This window comes from Meriones unguiculatus (assembly GCF_030254825.1).
Source record: "Meriones unguiculatus strain TT.TT164.6M chromosome X unlocalized genomic scaffold, Bangor_MerUng_6.1 ChrX_unordered_Scaffold_30, whole genome shotgun sequence".
Taxonomy (NCBI): Eukaryota; Metazoa; Chordata; class Mammalia; order Rodentia; family Muridae; genus Meriones; species Meriones unguiculatus.
Genome location: NW_026843706.1, coordinates 13,618,340 through 13,638,129, shown reverse-complemented (window position 1 = coordinate 13,638,129; position 19,790 = coordinate 13,618,340). Strand labels below are relative to the sequence as shown.

The window sequence follows — 19,790 nt, the reverse complement described above, 5'->3', positions numbered from 1 at the left end:
TACTGGGCTAGCACAAGAATGGGCCTGTTAGCATTCTTAAGGGATGAGGGAAAACCAACTGGGATCCTGCACCTCCCTAGGGGACTATTGAATGTTGAGTGCTTATGCTTGGGATCAGGGATTCATGCTTTTCAGCTATGTGGTTACTGATGAGTTCCTCCACACTCCCGAGGACATGTTCATGTCAGGCAGCCCTGTAGTCACAGAACCAACCAACCAGGAAATAATAGACATGAATATGAAATGGGGGAGGATTGCTGTTAAGAGTGGGCTTGACAGGAGTAGAAGGGAGCTAAGAGGGTAGAGGGAATGACCATAGTCAAGTTGCATTATATAAGTATATGAGATTATCAAACAATATACTTAATTGAAAACAAGCTCAGATGGTGGGGGAGGGAGCCACACCTTGAATGCTTTGCTGATATGTTTATTCATATATTTCCCCTTTACAGATGATGATGACTAAAAGCATATGGATTCCCAATCCCACCCACTCCCATAAAGTACAGACATCAATTCTGTTCAGCATATACAAGCATTGGGGCATGTACAAATTCGTTTAACTGGGTTTCTAGAGACAGGAGCTCAACCTGTGGAGCAGTCTGAGCATCTCAGGCCTAGTTATGGGCAGCCCCAATGCTGAGGCAGGCCTGTCACTCTAGGCCCTGCCACTGGGGTGCCAACAAGGGAAACAAAATTGAGGCATGGTGACCAGAGCTGCCTAGCCCAGCCATGCAGTTTAACAAGTGACAGGGGCCTCCAGATTGGCTTACAACAAGATTCACAGTCCCACAGAAATCTGTGTCTCAAAGTTACCACCTGCATAATTTAGAACAATCTGTGACCAAAGATGTCACAGGGCTATAACAAAATTCCAAATAGAAATGTTTCATCAACAGTGTTTTGCCAAAGGGAAATGTTATATAAATTTAAGGGAGTTCAATTGATTGCGATTGTGAGTGCCCCAGGGATGGCAGTGGACTGGCTTATGGGTCCAGGGACCAAGAAAGCGGTCAACCACTTAGATTGTGCCTGAGGTGTGCACCAATCAGTGGCAGGTAATGGTCACTGCAGAACAGACTGTTTTGCTTCTTGGTCCTAAGGAATCACCAAAGCCTAGCACCTGGATCAGGGCTGGGAAAGTCAATGGGGAAGTTACAGAAAGAATCACAAGGGTCAAGGAAGAGGAAGAAAGCAGCATACAAAGCGGGGGAAATTACAAGCCTTGGACACAATAACAGATACCCATTAGATGAAGGGAACTGAATTGGTAGTGCAGATGGAGGCAGGTGGGGAGAAGGAGATGGCACAGCAGCAGAGAGCGGTCACTTTCCCAAACAGGTCCACTTGTTGGGTCCTCTTCTCCTACAGATTGTGTGTGTGGGTTCGTGTCTACAAGCATGTGTGCCTGTGTGTGTGTGTGTGGGGGGGGAGGCAGCAGGCGTGTAGAGCAATAGAGGGAATAGAGAAAAACAAAAGTCTAATGGTCTGACTTAAAGACTTCAGGATAGGAACCCTTCTATATTGTCACTCTGTGCATTCTGGGGCTGAGCCTGAGCTGGGCCCCTCAGTACCACAAATGGAACCATGGGCTCTTGAGGAAAAATAGTAGTGGTAAACACAATTGGGAGATAGTTCTTTTACTCAAATGTGGGCACAATGAGCATCATGAATGCTCTTTGAAGAAAAGAGAGGTGGATGTTCCTTGAGAAGGGATATTGTCTAGATTGAGTGAAGGGGCCAGCAGGAAGAGGACCAGCAGAGACAAACTTTCCTCAGGCTTGTACTGGGGACCAGGGAAGGAAAAGCTCTCTAGGCACTCCTGTTGCTGTTGCTGTTGTCTCCCAACTCCCTTAGCAAAGGGGCTTAGGACCTCCTGGGGAATTGAGGTGGTTGCCCCATGAGCTACCAGCTGGAGCCTACAGGTTAAGGCAAACCAGCCAGTAGAGCACATTGAAGAAGAAGAATGTAATGGGGAAAAGCACCCGCGAGTAGTTATCCAGGCGGTAAACGTGGATGCAGAGGCGGCCCCGCTGCCAGGTGCTGCCCTCACAACCAGGAGCCATGCAGAAATACTTCCTAAGAACCCTGAAACACACATAGTTTCGGCCACACCGCCTCCGGGGACACTGGGGTCTTCTTGAGCTTGGAGGCCACTGGACTGGGCAATACTGATTTTCCTCTTCAGCATTCCCCTCATAGGTTACAATCTCACACACAAACACTTCCTGGTGTTGGCGGGCACGGGCACGGGCACGAGCACGGGTGCGGGCACGAGCACGGGTGCGATTATTAGCACGGGTGCTAGTTGGAAGCTGAAATAGGCAGAGAAAAAACAAGGAATTGGTCAAGGGCTGTGATTCAACAGTAAAGGTTACCTAGAATTTTCTAGAAACTACACTTGCCACACCTCTTCTAGGCCCTCCAAGATTCCCATCAGGAGGTTTATTTCCTCTATAACCCCAGGGAACTTCCCATCACCAATGCCCAGTTCTTACTTGGTAGAGCTTTAGAAAAGCCTGTCGTTTCGTCACATTGTAGGTCAGAAAGTTGAGCACAGCAAATTCTAGTAGAGCACAGAAGCACAAGACGAAACAAATTGCAATATAGAAGTCCAAAGCTGTGAGATAGGAGACACGAAGGATATTCTTACAGGAAAAGGTGCCCAGCGTGGCCATGGTGACTACAGAACTGACTCCTATAAGAGGCAAGGGATGAAGATGGACTAAGCTCCTGATCCATGCATTATACTGCTTAGAAGATACCAAAGAAGGTAAATATTTCCCTTTGTCAATTTTACTCTCTGATACATGCCCACATTTACGATTACCGTACTTTCTTACCCACAGAGACCCTGGCCGAAGCAGCCTCTATCTTGATCCAGAAAGAGACCCAGGAGAGCATTGTGGTCACAGAAGAAGGGACATAGTTTTGAAAGACAATGAAGCCAAATTGCCTGCTCACATTGAAGAAGAAGGTCATGACCATGAGGTCACCTGAAAAACATTAAAGACACTACTGCATTGTAGTACTGGCCTGAAGTCCAGCATGACATATGTATCATTGATTCCACTGTCCAGCTCATGGAAAACCCTCCCAGAGAACTGGAATAAAGACACACTATTTCAGTATAGCCCAGTAGAAGCCCAGAGTAGAGATTTACTACAAGACAATGGTCAGATGAGAGATAAGCCAGCACAAGAGTATTAACAAATCCTCTCTCAGTTAACGGAGTTACTCTCCCAAATCTGTTTTTCCAGAGTAGCAGTAGTGAGAAAGAAGTTAAAAACAAAAACAAGCAAAAACAACAACAACAAAACAACAACAACAAAACCCACAACCTTTATTACCTTGAGGTCAAGATCTCATAGCTGATGGCTAGCTGAGACTTTCTTATCCACAGAAAAGTGGATAGGAATGTTTGTGATATAACAGCATTATCTGCATTGCTAGCCCTCATAGCATTCCTGCTTTGATTAGGTGAACACAACATGTTCTGCTATATATGAGCTACACAATAAAGTCTATGCTCTGTATTCTGATGCTAATACCTAATTTCTCCTGGATCTGGCTCTCATATATGCATACACACATGAATGCAATATACAAAATGAATTGAAGCTGCTTCATTGTAAATAAATCTGGGATTCCCTGTTCTTATTCTATTTCTTTTAACCTCAATCCAATGTTGTGGGAAAATGGAAGAATTAGCTGAAAATGAAAATTTCAGTTCTCTTTAGATGTCAGACTTGCAGAATATTTAGTCAGAAGATAGCTTAAGCTTTCGAATTGATTGGGCATGATGATCCTCTTTTGTTCTTACTCTAGATGGCAATGGATCTTTCAGAAGCTCATCAAACCTGAACTTTCAGCTGGCATACTCTGTTATACATGCTGCTCCTAATACTCTTCATGGTATTATGACCCCAAACATAGTTTGCCCAGAGCATCAGATTTTATTCTACACATGACATTGAACATTAAATTGTCCCAGTCGTGGCTTTTCTGTGAAAGCTAAGTCCTCAATTTCTACCTCTGTGAAACTATAAACTTCTGTGACTTTGAATTAAGTAGACCTTCAAGCCCATTCCAGGCAGGGCTCAGGTAAAGCAATCAGCTTAGCCTTGAACCAACCAAACCTGGAACAAGGTCAGTGACTTTTGATGCCCATTCAAAATAGCCTTGGAAAGCAGACTCATCCAGTAATTGTCTACACTGTAGACTCTACAGAAAACAGACCACCTGCCCAGGCAAGTCAGGGTGGTCCAGTGCAGAATCAGAGCAACCTTTCTCCTTGGTATGGGAAGCACTGACCTTGGAGGAACAAAGCTTCCCAGATTCTTCAGAGAAAAGGCCAATAAGTGGTCTAGGGTAAGTGTGAAACTTGCTGCCTGAAAAGTAGTATCTTTAACACTAGAATTCCTCCAGCACTGCACCAGGGACCACCCTATGCTACTAGCCAGAATGGTCAAATTATTACTACATTTGTTCTGGAGGCTTGACTCTGATTTAAAACTCCCTTAATTGACTGTAGACTTTCACATCTGAGTTTATGTTTGTTACAAGATGAACTATGCTATTGGATTTCTCATTTTTAAAATTTTATTCATTCTGACTAAAGAAGAAACTTCATTTGTTAAAAGCTAGAAATTTGCCAAGAAGAGGATATTAACATGTGTTTCCTTCTGGTGAGTGAAGAAGCAATGCGAATGGAAGAGAGATATCTAGGACTGAAAGCCAAAAAAAAAAAAGAAGAAAGAAAGAAAGAAAGAAAGAAAGAAAGAAAGAAAGAGAAAAGAAAACCAACCCAAAAATGTATTAAAAATTACTTTTGCTCTTACCTGCTTTGTCCAGATCATGGTTGGCAGCTGCACTGTCTAAAAGACTGTCAGAAGACTAGCGAACAAAAGGAATTGAAGAACACGCGAAGAAAAAGATTTGGATGCATAGTCCCAATGCTCAATGGTAACACTACATCTTTAAATCTGAGTTTTGGAAGAGTGATTTCAGTTGATGTATAATACGGGAAAAGAACTACATGTGATGGGTAAATGTCACAGACTTCTATTACAGATGAACAAGAAAAATTTTCTGATGGGAAGAACTGTCTAGAGAAGGAAGAAGTTTCCTTGCAATATGATGACCTCTTGATTGTGGTAACATTTCCTCAGAGGCTCAATAACCATCAGTAAAGGATGGTTCACTTACTACAGGCTATACTTTGTGAGATGATCCTAAAACAGAGACTCTGATCTAAGGTTCAAGGTGGCCCGAGTTGCAGGGAACTGCTGCATTCTAAATTCTAAAAAATGAGTTCATGTGTGCTCTAGCTGGAAAGAACTGCCTCAGGGTCAAACTGGGAGAGTTGGGACCTGTCTCAAAGATATCTCTGACAGTGGAAGAACCATGAGTTAAGAACAAGTAGTCTCTAGAAGAAGAAAAATAGGAAGACCTATCTCTTACTCCATAGGGAGAGCTGTTGCTTACCTACTGCCATTGCTTCACTGATGATGCTAGCTCTGGGGCTTGGTAGTCACTAGGGTACCATTTTGAACCAATGAACAAGCCATCTACTAAACGGAACCACTAGTGACTTGAAAGCCCCTGGGCCTTGTCTCTTCTGCCACTTCTGATGATGGATCTCCACCTATCTGGACAAACTGAGGTGAAGGGTGCTAAGAGGCAGGCCCATAGTTATCTATTAGAAGAGCAAGGATCCCAAGCCAAAGGAAACAGAGTGGATTTCTCAGAACCCAGAGAAAAGCATTTGTAAAGCAGCACCCATCTCCTACCTAGTACTACATAAGCAAAGCTTTAGTCAGGTGAGCATAAGCTGTCCCTCACCCAGTGACCAACAGTAGCAGAAGCAGATTTTGTGTCATCATCACACAGAAGCAAAGCAAAATGCTTCTCATGACAGAAGTTTGGCTGGGTGACCTGCTCCATCCATATTCTTGTCAGTACATGTGAAGAAGGTCCAGAGTTGCTCTCAGAGCTACCCTGGGAAGATTCCTTGGTTCCTCATTCAGATCACCTAGGATACAAGCAAAGATGCTCACATCTATTTGAGAGCTGTAAGGTAAGAGACCCAGAATCTGCCCCTTTCATCCTTTCCAGAGCAAGATCAGAAAACAAAAATATCATCTTATCTATGTTGAATGCACTATGTATCCCTTGGTGAAAATCTGTGCACCTTTAAGACAATGTTGCTGCAGCAGCTGCTGCAGCTGAGTCCTCAACCCTCACTGGCTGCCATTAGGACTCTAGCTTCCCTTTCCATTCCACCTCCTGCTTGGGGTTGATCTTCCTTCCCATTCAACCCATTTAAATTGTTTTTGGGTGAGGAGAAATCACATGAGTACCCCTTTCCAATGTTGTCTATGTCAACAATATTAAGTTGGTTACATAATAAAGACCATGAACACAAACGGTCTAAAAGCCAAAGGTTGACAAACATTCTGAAATACACAAGAATGTTATCTACTTACCTCATTTTTCAAGGAATTTGGCAAAGCACTTCTTTGCGGATGAAACATAGATATAGCTATAAAGTCCCAGGTTCCTTTGCAAACAGCTATAAGTGCTTAGCATATATAAGAGAAAAGCAATGTCCTACACAGTGTTTCCATGTGTTCTTTACACAGCATTTATACAAATAGCCACTTCCAGTTATTGGTACTACTCCCTCAGACCCCGCCCAGCTCTAACTCCCATTGAATACTTACCAACTGGGGTTGAGATTATTTCAGTTTTGTTGCTCATCCCTATAAAATCAAACTCAAATAGCTTCCAAGTGTTCTTCTCATTGATTTCGAGCTTGAAACTCTCCCACTTGTAGATCATTTCATGGTCATCATAGGAAACTGGAAATCAATGTGGAAAAGAGGAGTAAATGAGACTGGAAAGCCCAACTAAGGGCCTCCAAAGCATGGTGTTAGCTTCAGGTATGTTTTGGACTTTTTGACTTGGCATCACCAGCTTTGAGACCTTGCCTCTGGCCTGGTTGTTGAAGTCCATTCAATAAGTACATTTGCCCTGGGATCCGAATGCAAAGATGAGTAAGCCATGAACTTACCCTCCAGCATTCACATTTCATTGAGCAATGCCATATACAGCTATCATTTTGGGGGTTGCTCTGAGTAATCTCTGCCCAATAAACAATGGGCAAAGTGGGCAAAGATCACTTGGGGTCATACTCAGAAAAGACTTCATAGAGTACAGGGCGTTCACTAAAAGTTTTAAAAATAAACACTTTCTATATAGATGAGGTTGAAGAAGGTGAAAGGGAAGCACAGAAAGGTGAACATGGAAACAGCAAAATTTGGGGACTACTATTTCACAGACTAATTGTGTAGCAGGAAGCAGCAGGGGTCAGGTCACGAAGGGCTTTGAGGTTCATTTTAAGGTCTTTAGAATTGATTCAGGCCAGATAAGGAAAGATTTGAAATGAGAAAGTGACCTGGCTTATATGGTACTTCAGCTAGGTCACTCTGGTTTTAACATGAGTGTAGCATGTTGGCAAGTTGCCAGTTATTGGAAGCCAGTGCAGGAGTATAGACACAATAAAATGAGTGAAGGCAGGAATTAAAACTAACAGCCAGAATACAGAGAAATAGGTGAGATCAACAGAGATTTGGAGGGTACACCTATAGAATGTGTGGACTGCGCAGATGTAGGAGGTTAAAGAGAGCAGTGTGTCAGAGTTCTTGGCTTGGGCAATTTGGGTGGATGATGGCACCCTTTAATGAGGCCAATGGCAACACAGAAGCAACACATTTGCTTTGGAGACAGCAGCTGGGAAGAGACAATGAATTAAGCTTAGGACACATTATATTTCAAAGTGAAGATGTTGCAGAAGTCCAAGCAGAAGATGATAAAGCCCTGCATCAAGGCAGAGATGGAGAGAAACAGACATACTTTAGATACACTTTATAAGCAGATGACTAGCTTAAGGTAGAGCAAAGGTGTGAGAAGAATCCAACATAAAGCCAAGGTAATGCAAACACAGCATTGTTAGCAGGGGGTGAGGATGGAAGATGGAGGCATAAAGCAACCTTGGCACCATCACAGGAAAAAAAGCAGAAGCAGAAAAATGTAAAAGGCAACAGTGAGAAAAAGAGGGGCCCAGTATATCTCTGGATCCCTTGAAACCTAAGAAGGTACTCACAGCTAAAGAAAGACAGAGGGCAAGAGTGAGAATCCATTGGAAATTTGAACATGTAGAGTGAACATCTTGCATCAATGGTCATCCTGGAAGGGAGAAAGGAGCCTCATTAGGTTGGCTCTGAGCACTTAGGTATTCACTCAACATTGACCAGGGGGTCATCTCCAATGATTGGCATCAGTTAAAATTTAGGACAAAAAGCTCAAAGGAATGATACATAGAGGAAGAAGAGGTTCTAATTCTTTCTGGGCTTAATCATCAGAGAAGACTAGCTTAGACTGATTTATTTTCCTTTCTTGCACAACCTAGTTTTCTAGTCCTGAACTCTTCTACTTTCTACCACCTCGATACCCCACACTACTGATGACAAGCATCTCCTTCCAGGCATTCAAGTTATGTAGCCTAGTCTTGGTTATCTTTCCAACTGATATATTTCTATGCTGCCTGGGCAATTCCACCACCATGCACCATGAACATGTGTTTATATACAGTGCTCACTTGGGATGGAATTGTCCGGGCAATCCAGTCATGGCAGCACCTTCTGGACTATGTGTCAAATAATAGCTTCTAAGCTTGCAACAAACTTGGCATGTGTCTTTAAGCAGTGTCTTTTATTTAAGATCTCAATGTCTATATCTGTGTAGGAAGAGGTTGAATTCCTAGTCTAGAAAATCTGCACAGGTTTTTAGGAATATTATTCAGAATGATATAGGTACTTAAGAAACCTTAGATAAAATTTTCTGAAAGAGTGAGAGAGTCCTAGGAGGTGAAACACTAAAGGCTTGACATACCTAACTGAGTACAACACCTTTCCATCCTTGTGGATGAGAGCCATCTGGTTGGGTATGGTGATATCATACTTGTGGGTCCTCTTAGAATTCCTAAAAAAGGTATCCAGGATCCACAACTGGCTCACCACGTTGCCATGTAGAACAAGGGTCTCAAAGGTGTCATTGTAACGAAGACGCTCATCATACCAGGTCTGGTAAAAGATGATATCAATGGAATATTCCTGGTGGGAAGGGACAGAAAACCATATACTTGGGACTAAGCAGACAAGGGACAGTCACATGCAAATGTGGTGTTTGTCACTACTTAACATGTAATCCTGAAGACAGCCTGGTAGAACACATGAAACACTGGTCCAAGAAGCTGAGGAGGGATGAACTGTCTTCTTTTTATCTAATTCTTTAAGTGTCCAGAAATTACCATAGCCAAGATGTCAATCACATCCTCCTTGATTGCCACAACTAGGGGAGCTAAATTCCCACATTGTGCGGTGCTTAATACCATTCTTTCACAGCTCAGAGCTATATAAAGTGTTGCTGGAAATGAGTTCCTTATTTTCTCATAGAAAACTCCCCTCTGCCTTGCAGAAGAATTCCAAGCAAATCTAAATCCTGTTTTGAAGAAACAATCTTTAGAAGTGACATTTCACCATTCTTTTTACTTTTGCTGTTTGATATGGGATCTTGTTATAAAGCCTGGGGTCATCTCAAACTTCTAAGTATTCTGCCTCGCTTTCCTGGGAAGTTTCCTCAAACAGCTCTGTTTTCTGCCATAGCTGACACTGTGACCTCTCTTCTCTCTACCAATAAGCAAAGGCCTCATGACAGTGATATACCCTTAGGCTTGCATCCATCTAGGTTTGCAAAGAGTAAAGCAACATATGTTTGGGTGCAGGAATTTTCCACTGTCGCATGTTCAGAAAAAATAAATATTCTCAAATAGATAGCATATGGCATTCATCAATAAACACATGGGTTATGGAAGATAATTACATGGCTGAACTCAGTATTTCATTGCAACTACGTCAGACCATGATACTCTTACTAGGTCAACACACTCTCAGCTCCAACACTGCAAATAAAAAATCCCAGCTCAAAAGGGCTCAGAAATGTATAAGCACACACAACTCATTGAACACAGGAAAGGTTCTCTTTCAGCTTTTATTTATGGAGCATTGCTATTAATTAACCCAACCATTCACACCTCAGAATTACATTTTAAAATGAAATGATTTGATTCACAAGAGAAATGTCTCTCTATTGTCATGTGTTTTTTTTTAAACAAGGGAAATTATGTTTATGCTTTGTTCTTTTTTTTTCCTTTCAAATAAGTGCCCATAACCTCTGAAGAGTGTGTGCACAAGAATAGATAGTTCCATAGTTATGTGGTGTCTATATATTATGGGTACCATAAACTGTCTATTAAACATTAAGGAGGATGCTTAATAAGAAGCACAAGAAGCAAGCACAAGAGGCTTGCAGGGCAATATATAGCTGGCAATACAATTGAAATCAGTTTGAAGCAAGCACCAGAGCTATGGACAATTAAAGTCTGGCTGTCTAATTTATTAACTGAGACTCAGAAAGATAAGATGTCCAAAATCATACATCCAGTGGTGACACATTGGCTCTGCCACTGAGAGAACCATTACCATGATCTTGCCTTATCGTTGCCCTAACTCGAAGAAAAAAAAATGCCTTTTGGGTATCATGGTCCAACTTTCACAGGTCTTTCCTGAATAATCTTTCACCAAAAAACAAGTATCAGATGGGCCTGATGATACAGGCCTATAATCTTAGATATCTGGGAGGCTGAGGAAGGAAGATGAAAAGTTCAATTATGCCCAGGCTAGACTGAATCAAAGCCAACTGGGCAACTGAGGGAGATCCTGAGTTAACAATAAAAAACAAACAAACAAACAAAAAAAAAACAACAAAAAACAAAAAAAGGGTGGGGGATGTCAATGATATACCTCAGCAGTAGAATATTTGTCCATCATGAGTGAAACATTGGTCACAGAAATCCAGATGCTAAAGGGCATTAACACCAGCCGAGAAGAGGGAATAAAAATCTCTGTTGGCCTTTACTGCACTGGGGCAATTGGTGTTGGAAGCAGCCACCAAAGAAAGTAAAGGGAAAATTGTTTACATGATAAACTATAAAATCAGGCAGATAATGGCAGAGCTTCTGGTCCTGCTCAGCCCTGTCCTATCCTGTCCTGTTCTGTTCTATCCTACACCATCTTCCCTCACAAAGAGCCTTCAAAGAATTTGCACTTTCCAAGTTGCTGGAAAGGTCTCACTTGCATCCCAGAACATGAACTGGGATTGTCGTTCATGGGAAACTGTCCTCTCCTCTATCTATGCTGTAAATCTGCTATACAGTGTTCAAAACAAGCATCTCAGTGCTGTTTATAAAATGTTCATACATCAACATATAACTAATGGTATGCAACTAAGTCCACCTCCTCCCTCCTCTCAGTTTGACAGGGAACTAGGGCTAGATCTATTTTAGTTTATCTCAAATAGAAATGTGGTATTTCAGAACTGGCTCAATTAGAATAACCTTCAATAATTACCACAATGAGAGCCAGCATTAGCAACTGGGGATGCTGTGACCAAGCAGTTTTTCTTTTTTCCAGACAGCTCACAGCTTTTAAGGTCAGACTGGGTATTTTCAGAGATAAGCAAGGAAATGAGGAGAAATATTTGATTACAATGCTCAGGCAATGGTTTTACATTTTTCTCTTCTATTCTACCTGCCCAAGTGACTGTTACCAAATATCCACTTAGCAGACTCCACTGACTGGGTTGCTACTTGTTTGACCAAGAAACATTGCTGAGACAACCAATTGCTTTAAATACTGATGTCAGAAAAGGAGACTTCGGTGACACAAAGAACAACATAGATAATCCATGCCTGAGGATCAGCATGATCTGTGGCTGTGTGGTAGACACAAACTAATTGGAAATGAATTGAAAATGAATTAGAGGAAAGAAAGCCCCAAGTGTATAAGTACTTACTTCCTAAATGCTCAGGTGAGACTTGTGCTAGCAGGATTAATAGCTGTTGAACAAAGGTGCATTTGTCTACTATATGCGGGGCTAATGGTATACTGCCACAAGGACTGTTGCAGAGGATAAAAACTAGTTCCCTCAAATTAACCTACGCAAATTGCTTGAGGAGTTTTCCACTGCTTTTTGGTTTTATAGGATACTCATCCAGAATGCAGAGCCAAGTAACTTAGGATCATTTGCTATATTTATCAATGTGTGTAGTCTCTCCTACTTATTAGCCTATGCAATATAGCCAACACTAAGTTGGTGAAGGTGGGCAGCTTATAAATGAAGGAACAAGCCAATTTGTTAGAATTTAGACTGTTATAATAAAGAGGAAGAACAGAGAATATAGCTAGGAAACCATTTTGAGCCATGTTCACTAATTCTATGTAAAAAGCTTGATTTCCATCAAGGTTACTTACCTCCAAGTCCATCAGGAGCACCCATCTCAACATCAAGTCTCTGAACTCACCGAGAACACACAGCACTTATTAGCTTATTAGTAAGAATGTTAAAACCAAGTTTCTGGCTCTTATTGAGCTAGTTACCACAACCTTTCTTTCACTGCACATCTAAATTTTTGCAGAGCATCTCTTGTCATTCATTTTTCAGATACTATATTCTTAGCATCAAACAGAGAAAACAAGACCAACATAAAACCATTAATTACCATGAAATGTGCTAGGAAAGATAAGCTACATGTAAGCCAGAAAAATGTGAGTGCCCAGAAAGGGGCATGGTGTATGACAGGAGCAGAGTCAGAGAAGTTGCCTTGAACAAGATGCTACCTGAGCTGGACCCTGAATGAATGAAAAAGTAAATCAACAGCATCTCAAATGTGAACAAAGTCACAGCTCTGAGGTACATACAAGGTTGTCGTGGAATGTGCTTGTTTATAGTGTGCTTGTTTTCTGTGGACTTTAATGGAGTCATAGGACAGGGCATGCTTGCTAGATTGTAGGGTTGAGGAAGCTTGCTCAGCATTAGTAGGAAGAAAACAATTGCACATTTCAGGTGGAAGATGATGAAGGCTAATGAGATCATTCTGGTAACAGTGGAAAGGGACGGAGACAAAAGAACTAAGACAAAAATATAGGGATAGGTATATAGCAAGAAATGGCAACTGTAGATGTAAGTCCATACAAATAATCAGACAAAATTCCATTGTATTTACAGTTGTTTTATTGTTTTTATTTGGAATGAAAAACTGAAGATTAGAGTCTCAACCCCAAAGGTCCTCTTCAGGTAGCAAAGGACTTACCTTTTCCATTCATGGTCTCAATTTAACTATGGTTAAAAATCCTCACCTGAACTCCCAAACAACAGCCTACCTCTTTTAATACTACACAAACAGCAGAAAGCAGGAGTAAGTAGAACCTCCTCACCCTTATTTTGGTGCCCAGTCTAGGAAAAACTATCATCAAAACTCGGTACTCACCATGTCCAGGGTGAAAATAGGCCCGAGGCTGTTGACAAACATTTCGACAGTGACCGCGGTGGGCTGCTCTGCAAGGCAAGAAGTAGCACAGGGAAATTGTCACATAGAGGCATGGCACTAAGTAGGGAGTCTTCAAAAAGGAAGGAAGAGGTTAATCCTACTTCCTTTGTTCTTCCATGAAAAGTCCCAGCTCAAGGACTGTACTTTCAAATCATTCGTCTTATTTTGGAATTGGAAAAACTGAGGGCAAAAGAAGGGAAAAGTGTTGAGCAAGGTCCACAGCATTCTTAACGGAGGAGGAAGGGCCCTTGTGTCTTACCTGAAGGATCGGCTGCAGTTGTTCTTGTCTGTATGTGGCGGCTTCAATTTTACAACCCATGATCACTGCCCCCCCCCCAACTACATATGAAATCTGCTTTTCCTTCGGGAGAGGAGAGCACTTTCTTCGGTTAACTCACCTCCAATGCCAGGGCGCAGCTTATGGTCATAGTTACTAAGGATGGTGCTAAGGATTTGAGAAGCTCTTGTCAGTTTCCCACCTGAGCGCTCAGCCATGCAAGCAGCAGTGAGTTCTGTTTCTTTGGCTTGAAACTTCTTTCCGCTAGGTTTAGGCTCCAGGTGGGACGGGGGCTCCTGCTCTGGCTCCGGCTCCGGCTCTGGCTCCGGCTCAGGCTGGGGCTCCGGCTCTGGCTGGGGCTCCGGCTCTGGCTGGGGCTCCGGCTCCGGCTCCGGCTCCGGCTCGGGCTCCGGCTCCGGCTCCGGCTCCGGCTCCGGCTCCGGCTCCGGCTCCGGCTCCGGCTCCGGCTCCGGCTCTGGCTCCGGCTCTGGCTCTGGCTCCGGCTGGGGCTCCGGCTCTGGCTGGGGCTCCGGCTCTGGCTGGGGCTCCGGCTCTGGCTGGGGCTCCGGCTCGGGCTCCGGCTCTGGCTGCGGTTCCGGCTCGGGCTGGGGCTCGGGCTGGGGCTCGGGTTGGGGCTCGGGCTGGGGCTCGGGCTGGGGCTCAGGCTGGGGCTCTGGCTGAGGTCTGGGCCGGGGTTGGCGCCCAGCCTGGACCTGGCCTGGGGTCTGGGGCTCAGGCTGGGGCTCAGGCTGGGGCTCAGGAAGGGGCAGGGGCTGTGGCTGAGGCTCAGGGAAGGGCTCGGGAAGGGGCTCAGGCTCGGGCAGGGGCCAGGGCAAAGGCTGGCGCCCAGCCAGAGGCTGGGGTTGGGGCTGGGGCTGGGGCTGGGGCTGGGGCTGCGGCTGGGGCTGCGGCTGGGGCTGCGGCTGCGGCTGGGGTTGGGGTAGAGGCTGGGGCTGAGGCAGAGGCTGAGGCTGGGAACTAAAGACTGTATCATAGTGGCCAGGGGATTCCGGCTGGGGCTGGGGTTGAGCGCCGAAGACTACATCATCTCCAGCTGGAGATTCAGGCTGTAGCAGAGGCTCAGGCACAGGCCGAGGCTGAGGGCCGAAGACTACATTATCTTGGGCAGGGGGTTTATTCTCCAGTTTAATGTGAGGTCCAACCCTAGAATATACAATCAAAAAATTAAGCTTTACCTCTAGTCATTAAGTATTTACAACACAGGCTTAATTAGAGTGGTGATAGCAAATGATGAGACACTAACAGACTAAACTTCATAATTCCTTTCAAATGTTATTGCTCTTTGGAAACTTTGTATGCAATCCTTTTATAATTATTTTAAAAGTCAAGAACAAATATTAGACTAAAATTTCAAAGACCATTTTAAGTAAAATCAAGTAGGTGGGCATTTTTTTTCATGAACTCTGGCCAATCAGCTATTGTTACTAGCTTTGGCCTCACATCTGCCTGAGCTAAAGCACCTGAGAAGAAGGGGAAAGCCAAAGGCCAGGACTGCTGAGGAATGCTTGCAAGCAGATAGGGCTGAAAAAAAAAAAATTCTAGGATGGTTTTGTAGTACTCATATTGGGGTTATGAGGTGGAGGAAGTCAGGCTATCAAGCAGCACTTTGTAGCTGTTTCTATACTGTATCCTGCAACTAGAAAATGGATAACCAACAGGAGACCATCTTGGGTAACAGAGCTAATAATAATAATAACAATAATGATAATAATAAACACCCTAGAAATCCATCTGCTAATATTTGAAAGTCCCTGCAGTGTTGGGGTGTGAGAAACAATGATGAAAGGGCACCACTGTGGTCATTTTCTGATACATCAGTTGTATGCTTATTATTTGAAGTGTTCCGTATATGGGTTTTAATTCAGTAAAAAGGCATTTTAACAAGAAAAAATCCTACCCTGTCTCAAAAAATCCCCACCTGTATTATCTTATTTATAATATATAAATGACACTTGGGTCCTATTTTTTTTTTTTCAAATAGAAGACAGAGTTTAATTTCTGCAGAACTCCAGTGCACTGGTATCTCCACTTTATTTTTTTCTTTTTATTTTTTGAATTTTATTTTTTTCTTATCAGTTACATTTTATTAACTTTGTATCCCAGCCATGTCCCGATCCCTCTTTCCCTCCCAGTCCCTCCCTCCCTCCCTCCCTCATCTCCACCGTGCCCCTTTCCAAGTCCACTGATGGGGGGGACCTCCTCCCCATTCATCTGATCCTGTTTTATCAGGTATCTTCAGGACTGGCTGCAAAGCCCTCCTCTGTGGCCTAACTGGGTCCTAATTTTTAAAATAAAAATTGAAAAAAAAAAAAAAAAAACAAAGTAGAGATTTGAACACTTACTGAGTAACTAAAACAAGAACAAATTATTCTTATATTGTTTGGTGTAATGATATTTTTTATTTGGTGAATCCCTTAATGACTACAATATTTACATACAAAATGATATGATTTCTGACCTTTATTCTAAAAAAAATAACTAAGTTAAAATGTATGGTAGTTAGGTAGGTGGCAGAGAAAATATGTGGCCATTAATTTCTTTATTAATGTTAGAGTTGATGATGGCTATATGGAAATTCAGTTTATTATATATCCTTGAAAAAAAGAGAATTACAAGCTTTTGAAAAAGCTACTAGCACTGATTGACATTTGATGTTGACAAGAGTTTTTTGTTTGTTTTTTGAGCATTGAATCTTTCATGAGGGAAGGGAAGATTTTCTTTTCATCTAGGTGCTGCTTACCTGATGATGCTTGCTTTATGAAAATTCACTGAGCTGTTGTTTGATTGCTTTGTTTTCGTATTTGTTTGTTACAGTACTAAAATGGTATTTTAAAGCCACCAGGCAACTTAATTCCTAAAATAAGAACAGGGGACTAAGATGAACAGGTCCCTGTAGTGCAGAGGAGGGGACTGGCAATTGGGCATCAAAGTGTTCTTTCTGTTTTTTTTTTTTGTTTGTTTGTTTGTTTGGTTTTTCTTTAGTATTCTGAGCTTTTAGAATAGTTTAATTGGTATACAGATGTGCTAAGCTAATGCTATTTCTCATTTCTGAAATGGCCAATTCCCATACTGGGCTAAGCAAAGACTGGATGTGGGAAAACATTTCCATTCTCAGATGCCATATCTAGATGATATGGTATCTTCTTCCCTAATGCTTTTCAAGTCTCTCTTTTCAAGGCATCTAGAGGCTAATCCCCTAGGCCTCTGAAGAGATAAGAGTGAACAACTGGATCAGAGACCCTCTAGTAGGCCTACAAGAAAAATTATGTGGGGGATGTGGAGGTTGCTTTGATTCTTCAATCTGATTTTGCCAGTGTAAACAAACAAATAGCCACACCCTGACATATTGAGGTTAAGATGCGCCTAGGTATACATACATATCTCCAATAAGCTACCAATCTCTTTTTTTCAAGACTAGGAAGAACTGACCCTGGAAAACCACTTTGAACTAGTGGCATTTTCCAAGGAAGCTTTTCAGACATCCGCAGCCCTCCAGATGTGATAATCCTGGATGAGATTGAAACTCTGTACTACAACCTTCCAAATCCAGCTAAAGAGGAGTACAAAGGAGCATGAGGAAGACCCTGGGTTTCTTCTTCAAATATGCTGGCCTTTTAAATTTACTGTTGTACAAACTGATTCTCTAATGGGGAAAGGGTTATGCTCAAAATCACACACCTGATTTGGAGCTGAGCATGGACCAAATTGAAGTTTGGTCCAACATGCTCCACTGCCACCTCCCCTTTTCCTGACATCACAGGTTGCCATGCTGACAGTGTGTGCTCGTCAGAGTCTATGCCCCCACCCCCAACGGATGGGCTGTTTTTCCCTCTCATCTCTCTCTCTTCTTCACGCCTCCTCCCTCATCTTCAGCCATCTTTTGCCCCAGAAAAAATCCCAGGTAAATAGACATAGATAACAATAAATTGCTAGTGCACATTTAGAAACCTTTACCAAGAGCCTGCTGAGGCCAGCCTCACCTTAGGGCACCTATGTAGCTAGCAGGGAGTCACATATCCCTCCCTGAGGAGCTATATAAACTGATTTGGGGAGAGAAGACACATTTCCCCTCCTCAAAACAAACAAATGAAAAGCCACAAGCCCAATGCCATGGAGACTTCTAGAAACCTCGACAGATCAGGAAGCTTAAGAACTTCTTACAGCTCACATCCCACAAGAAATAGTCTCAAAAAAAAAAAAAAAAAAAGGAAAGAAAAAGAAAAAAAATTAAAAACACACAAAGGAGTCATCTTCCAACCTAAAACACCAGAAGTCTTAGAGACACCCTTCTTAACAATGCCCAGGGTCAGCAGATTATGGGAGGGAAGCTGGCTTCTTAAAGGAAAGAAAAAAAGAAAAGAAAAGAAAAGAAAACGAGAGGGGGCTAGAAATCCAGGCCACAAACCACAGACATCAGAAGAGAAAAACATTCTTGGCCTCTGGCTCAGGTCTGCCCCAAAAGACCAAGCAGGGTGATTTGGGGTGTAAAGGGGAAAGGATGACAAATGGGTTGGGCACCATTAGGTAACCGAGGCTCAGGCTTCTGCCTGAGACTGGAAGGAAAACGAGCGACGGGATAGGAAACAAGTAAAGTCAGAGTTGCCTGGCATCATGCCTAATACTCGCGGGCGCTCCGAAAAGGGGGAAAAAATGTGAGCAAGAGTGAATAGACTAGGACACACTCAAACATTTCGAGGCACTTCAGTTCCCCAAGCCCAGGAGCCACCTTCCCAAAGTCCCCAGCAGAGCCCTGAGTTGTATGCGCTAGCTCCAGCGGTTTCTGCGCGCCCTTTCCCCTCTTCCTGCGTCAGACTCCATGAGGGAACCAGGTGCTATTGCCTCCTGGCCGCCCGCTCCAGGGCTTTGAGGCTAGCTGGAGGCCACGATGCCAAAGGACATTAGAGGGTCCCACCTGACTTCTCCGGGATCCCAGTTGCCAGCCTGGGACGTCCGTCCTACAGGGGAGCCCACGGGTGGGTAGTACGCGTCGAGGGGACAAGGGACTAGGCTGGCCTGGCTTTCAGGACAGTCCTTGGCAAAGCGGGAGCTGGGCTTGAGGAACCCCGGGGGTCCCGGAAGCCTGCTGGGCACAGAAGGCTCTCAGATCCCTCCCGGGATGCAGACTCACCTCCACTGGAGGGCCAGGAATATGTTGAGGAGCATCAGGAGAACTTTGGGCAACATCTCAGCGGTGCCTGGCACAACCACCTGTGTAGAGGTCGCAGCGCAGGTCTGGCTGTTCTGAGCGAGGTGGAGGGTTTTGTTGGGCTCCAACTTTCACTCCTCCCACTCGCCCCGCCCCAGTCGCGCTCCGCACCGTGGGCCCGCCCCCTGAGCCCCGATGGAAATCTCCGACGACGTGATCACTGCGGCAGCGGGGAGCGAGGCTGGGGCGGGCAGGCGGGAGTGGGGGTGGAGAGGAGGGAGCCCTGTCGCCAAGGCCCCCAGCCGCCAGCACTGCGGCGCTGCCAGACAGCCAGGGCGGGGGGCGGGAGGAGTGAGGAGGAGGCGAGCCTGCAGCGTGAGGCCCTGGGCTTGGGGAAAATGCGCCAGCAGTTGTGGCCTGGGGAGCCTCCACTGGCAGGGCCAGAGAAGGCATGCGTGGTGAGTGAAGGGCACTTTTGCTGCGACCCCTTCCAGACCCCTGATGAGCTCTGAGGTTCTTGTGTTCTTCCCTACTACCTGTTGAGCCCCATTTTTCTCCACATCTTCCCTTAGCCTCATTGATTTTTTGGTCTTATTCCACACCTTCCAGCCCTTTAGAGTACATCAGCTGGCATCGGAAGGAAGCTGGACAACTCAGTACCACCCTTGGTGCAGGGAGAAGATATGGATAGGGGTTCTTCTTAGTAACCTGTGCTCTGAACCACTCTGCAGGTCAATTCCATGGGTGACCAGGGGACAAGGAAAACAGACACTAGCAGAGGATTAGGTAAAGGCATTCACTGGAAGACAATCCCACAGGAGCACTGACTCAACATT

General features: G+C 44.0%; 1 protein-coding gene across 5 annotated transcripts; it reads right to left on the bottom strand.

The window, feature by feature from the left end:
* Positions 1–417: 417 nt before the first annotated feature.
* Gabre (gamma-aminobutyric acid type A receptor subunit epsilon) lies at positions 418–19,127 on the bottom strand. Of its 5 annotated transcripts, none has more exons than XM_060376671.1 (10): positions 18,937–19,127; positions 13,909–14,951; positions 13,451–13,518; positions 9,142–9,176; positions 8,956–9,045; positions 8,168–8,250; positions 6,726–6,863; positions 2,844–2,996; positions 2,499–2,698; positions 418–2,315 (listed from the first exon to the last, which is right to left on the bottom strand). In XM_060376671.1, exons 1-10 carry the CDS (start codon positions 18,990–18,992, stop codon positions 1,920–1,922), a joined length of 2,262 nt encoding a protein of 753 aa, XP_060232654.1. In that variant the 5' UTR covers positions 18,993–19,127; the 3' UTR covers positions 418–1,919. The 5 variants fall into 5 exon arrangements, with proteins under 5 accessions (XP_060232654.1, XP_060232655.1, XP_060232651.1 ...); XM_060376672.1 differs by having other exon boundaries at positions 13,990–14,951; XM_060376668.1 differs by having other exon boundaries at positions 8,956–9,176.
* Positions 19,128–19,790: the final 663 nt, after the last annotated feature.

Bases quoted from the DNA above. Each gene is read 5' to 3' on its own strand.
- Gabre (XM_060376668.1), bottom strand. From the start codon at position 18,992: ATGTTGCCCAAAGTTCTCCTGATGCTCCTCAACATATTCCTGGCCCTC. The intron at 9,177-13,450 runs GTGAGTACCGAG...CCTTCCCACCAG, and splicing joins CTATTTTCACCCTGGACATG to GAATATTCCATTGATATCAT. The intron at 2,316-2,498 runs GTAAGAACTGGG...TGCCTATTTCAG, and splicing joins CTTTTCTAAAGCTCTACCAA to CTTCCAACTAGCACCCGTGC.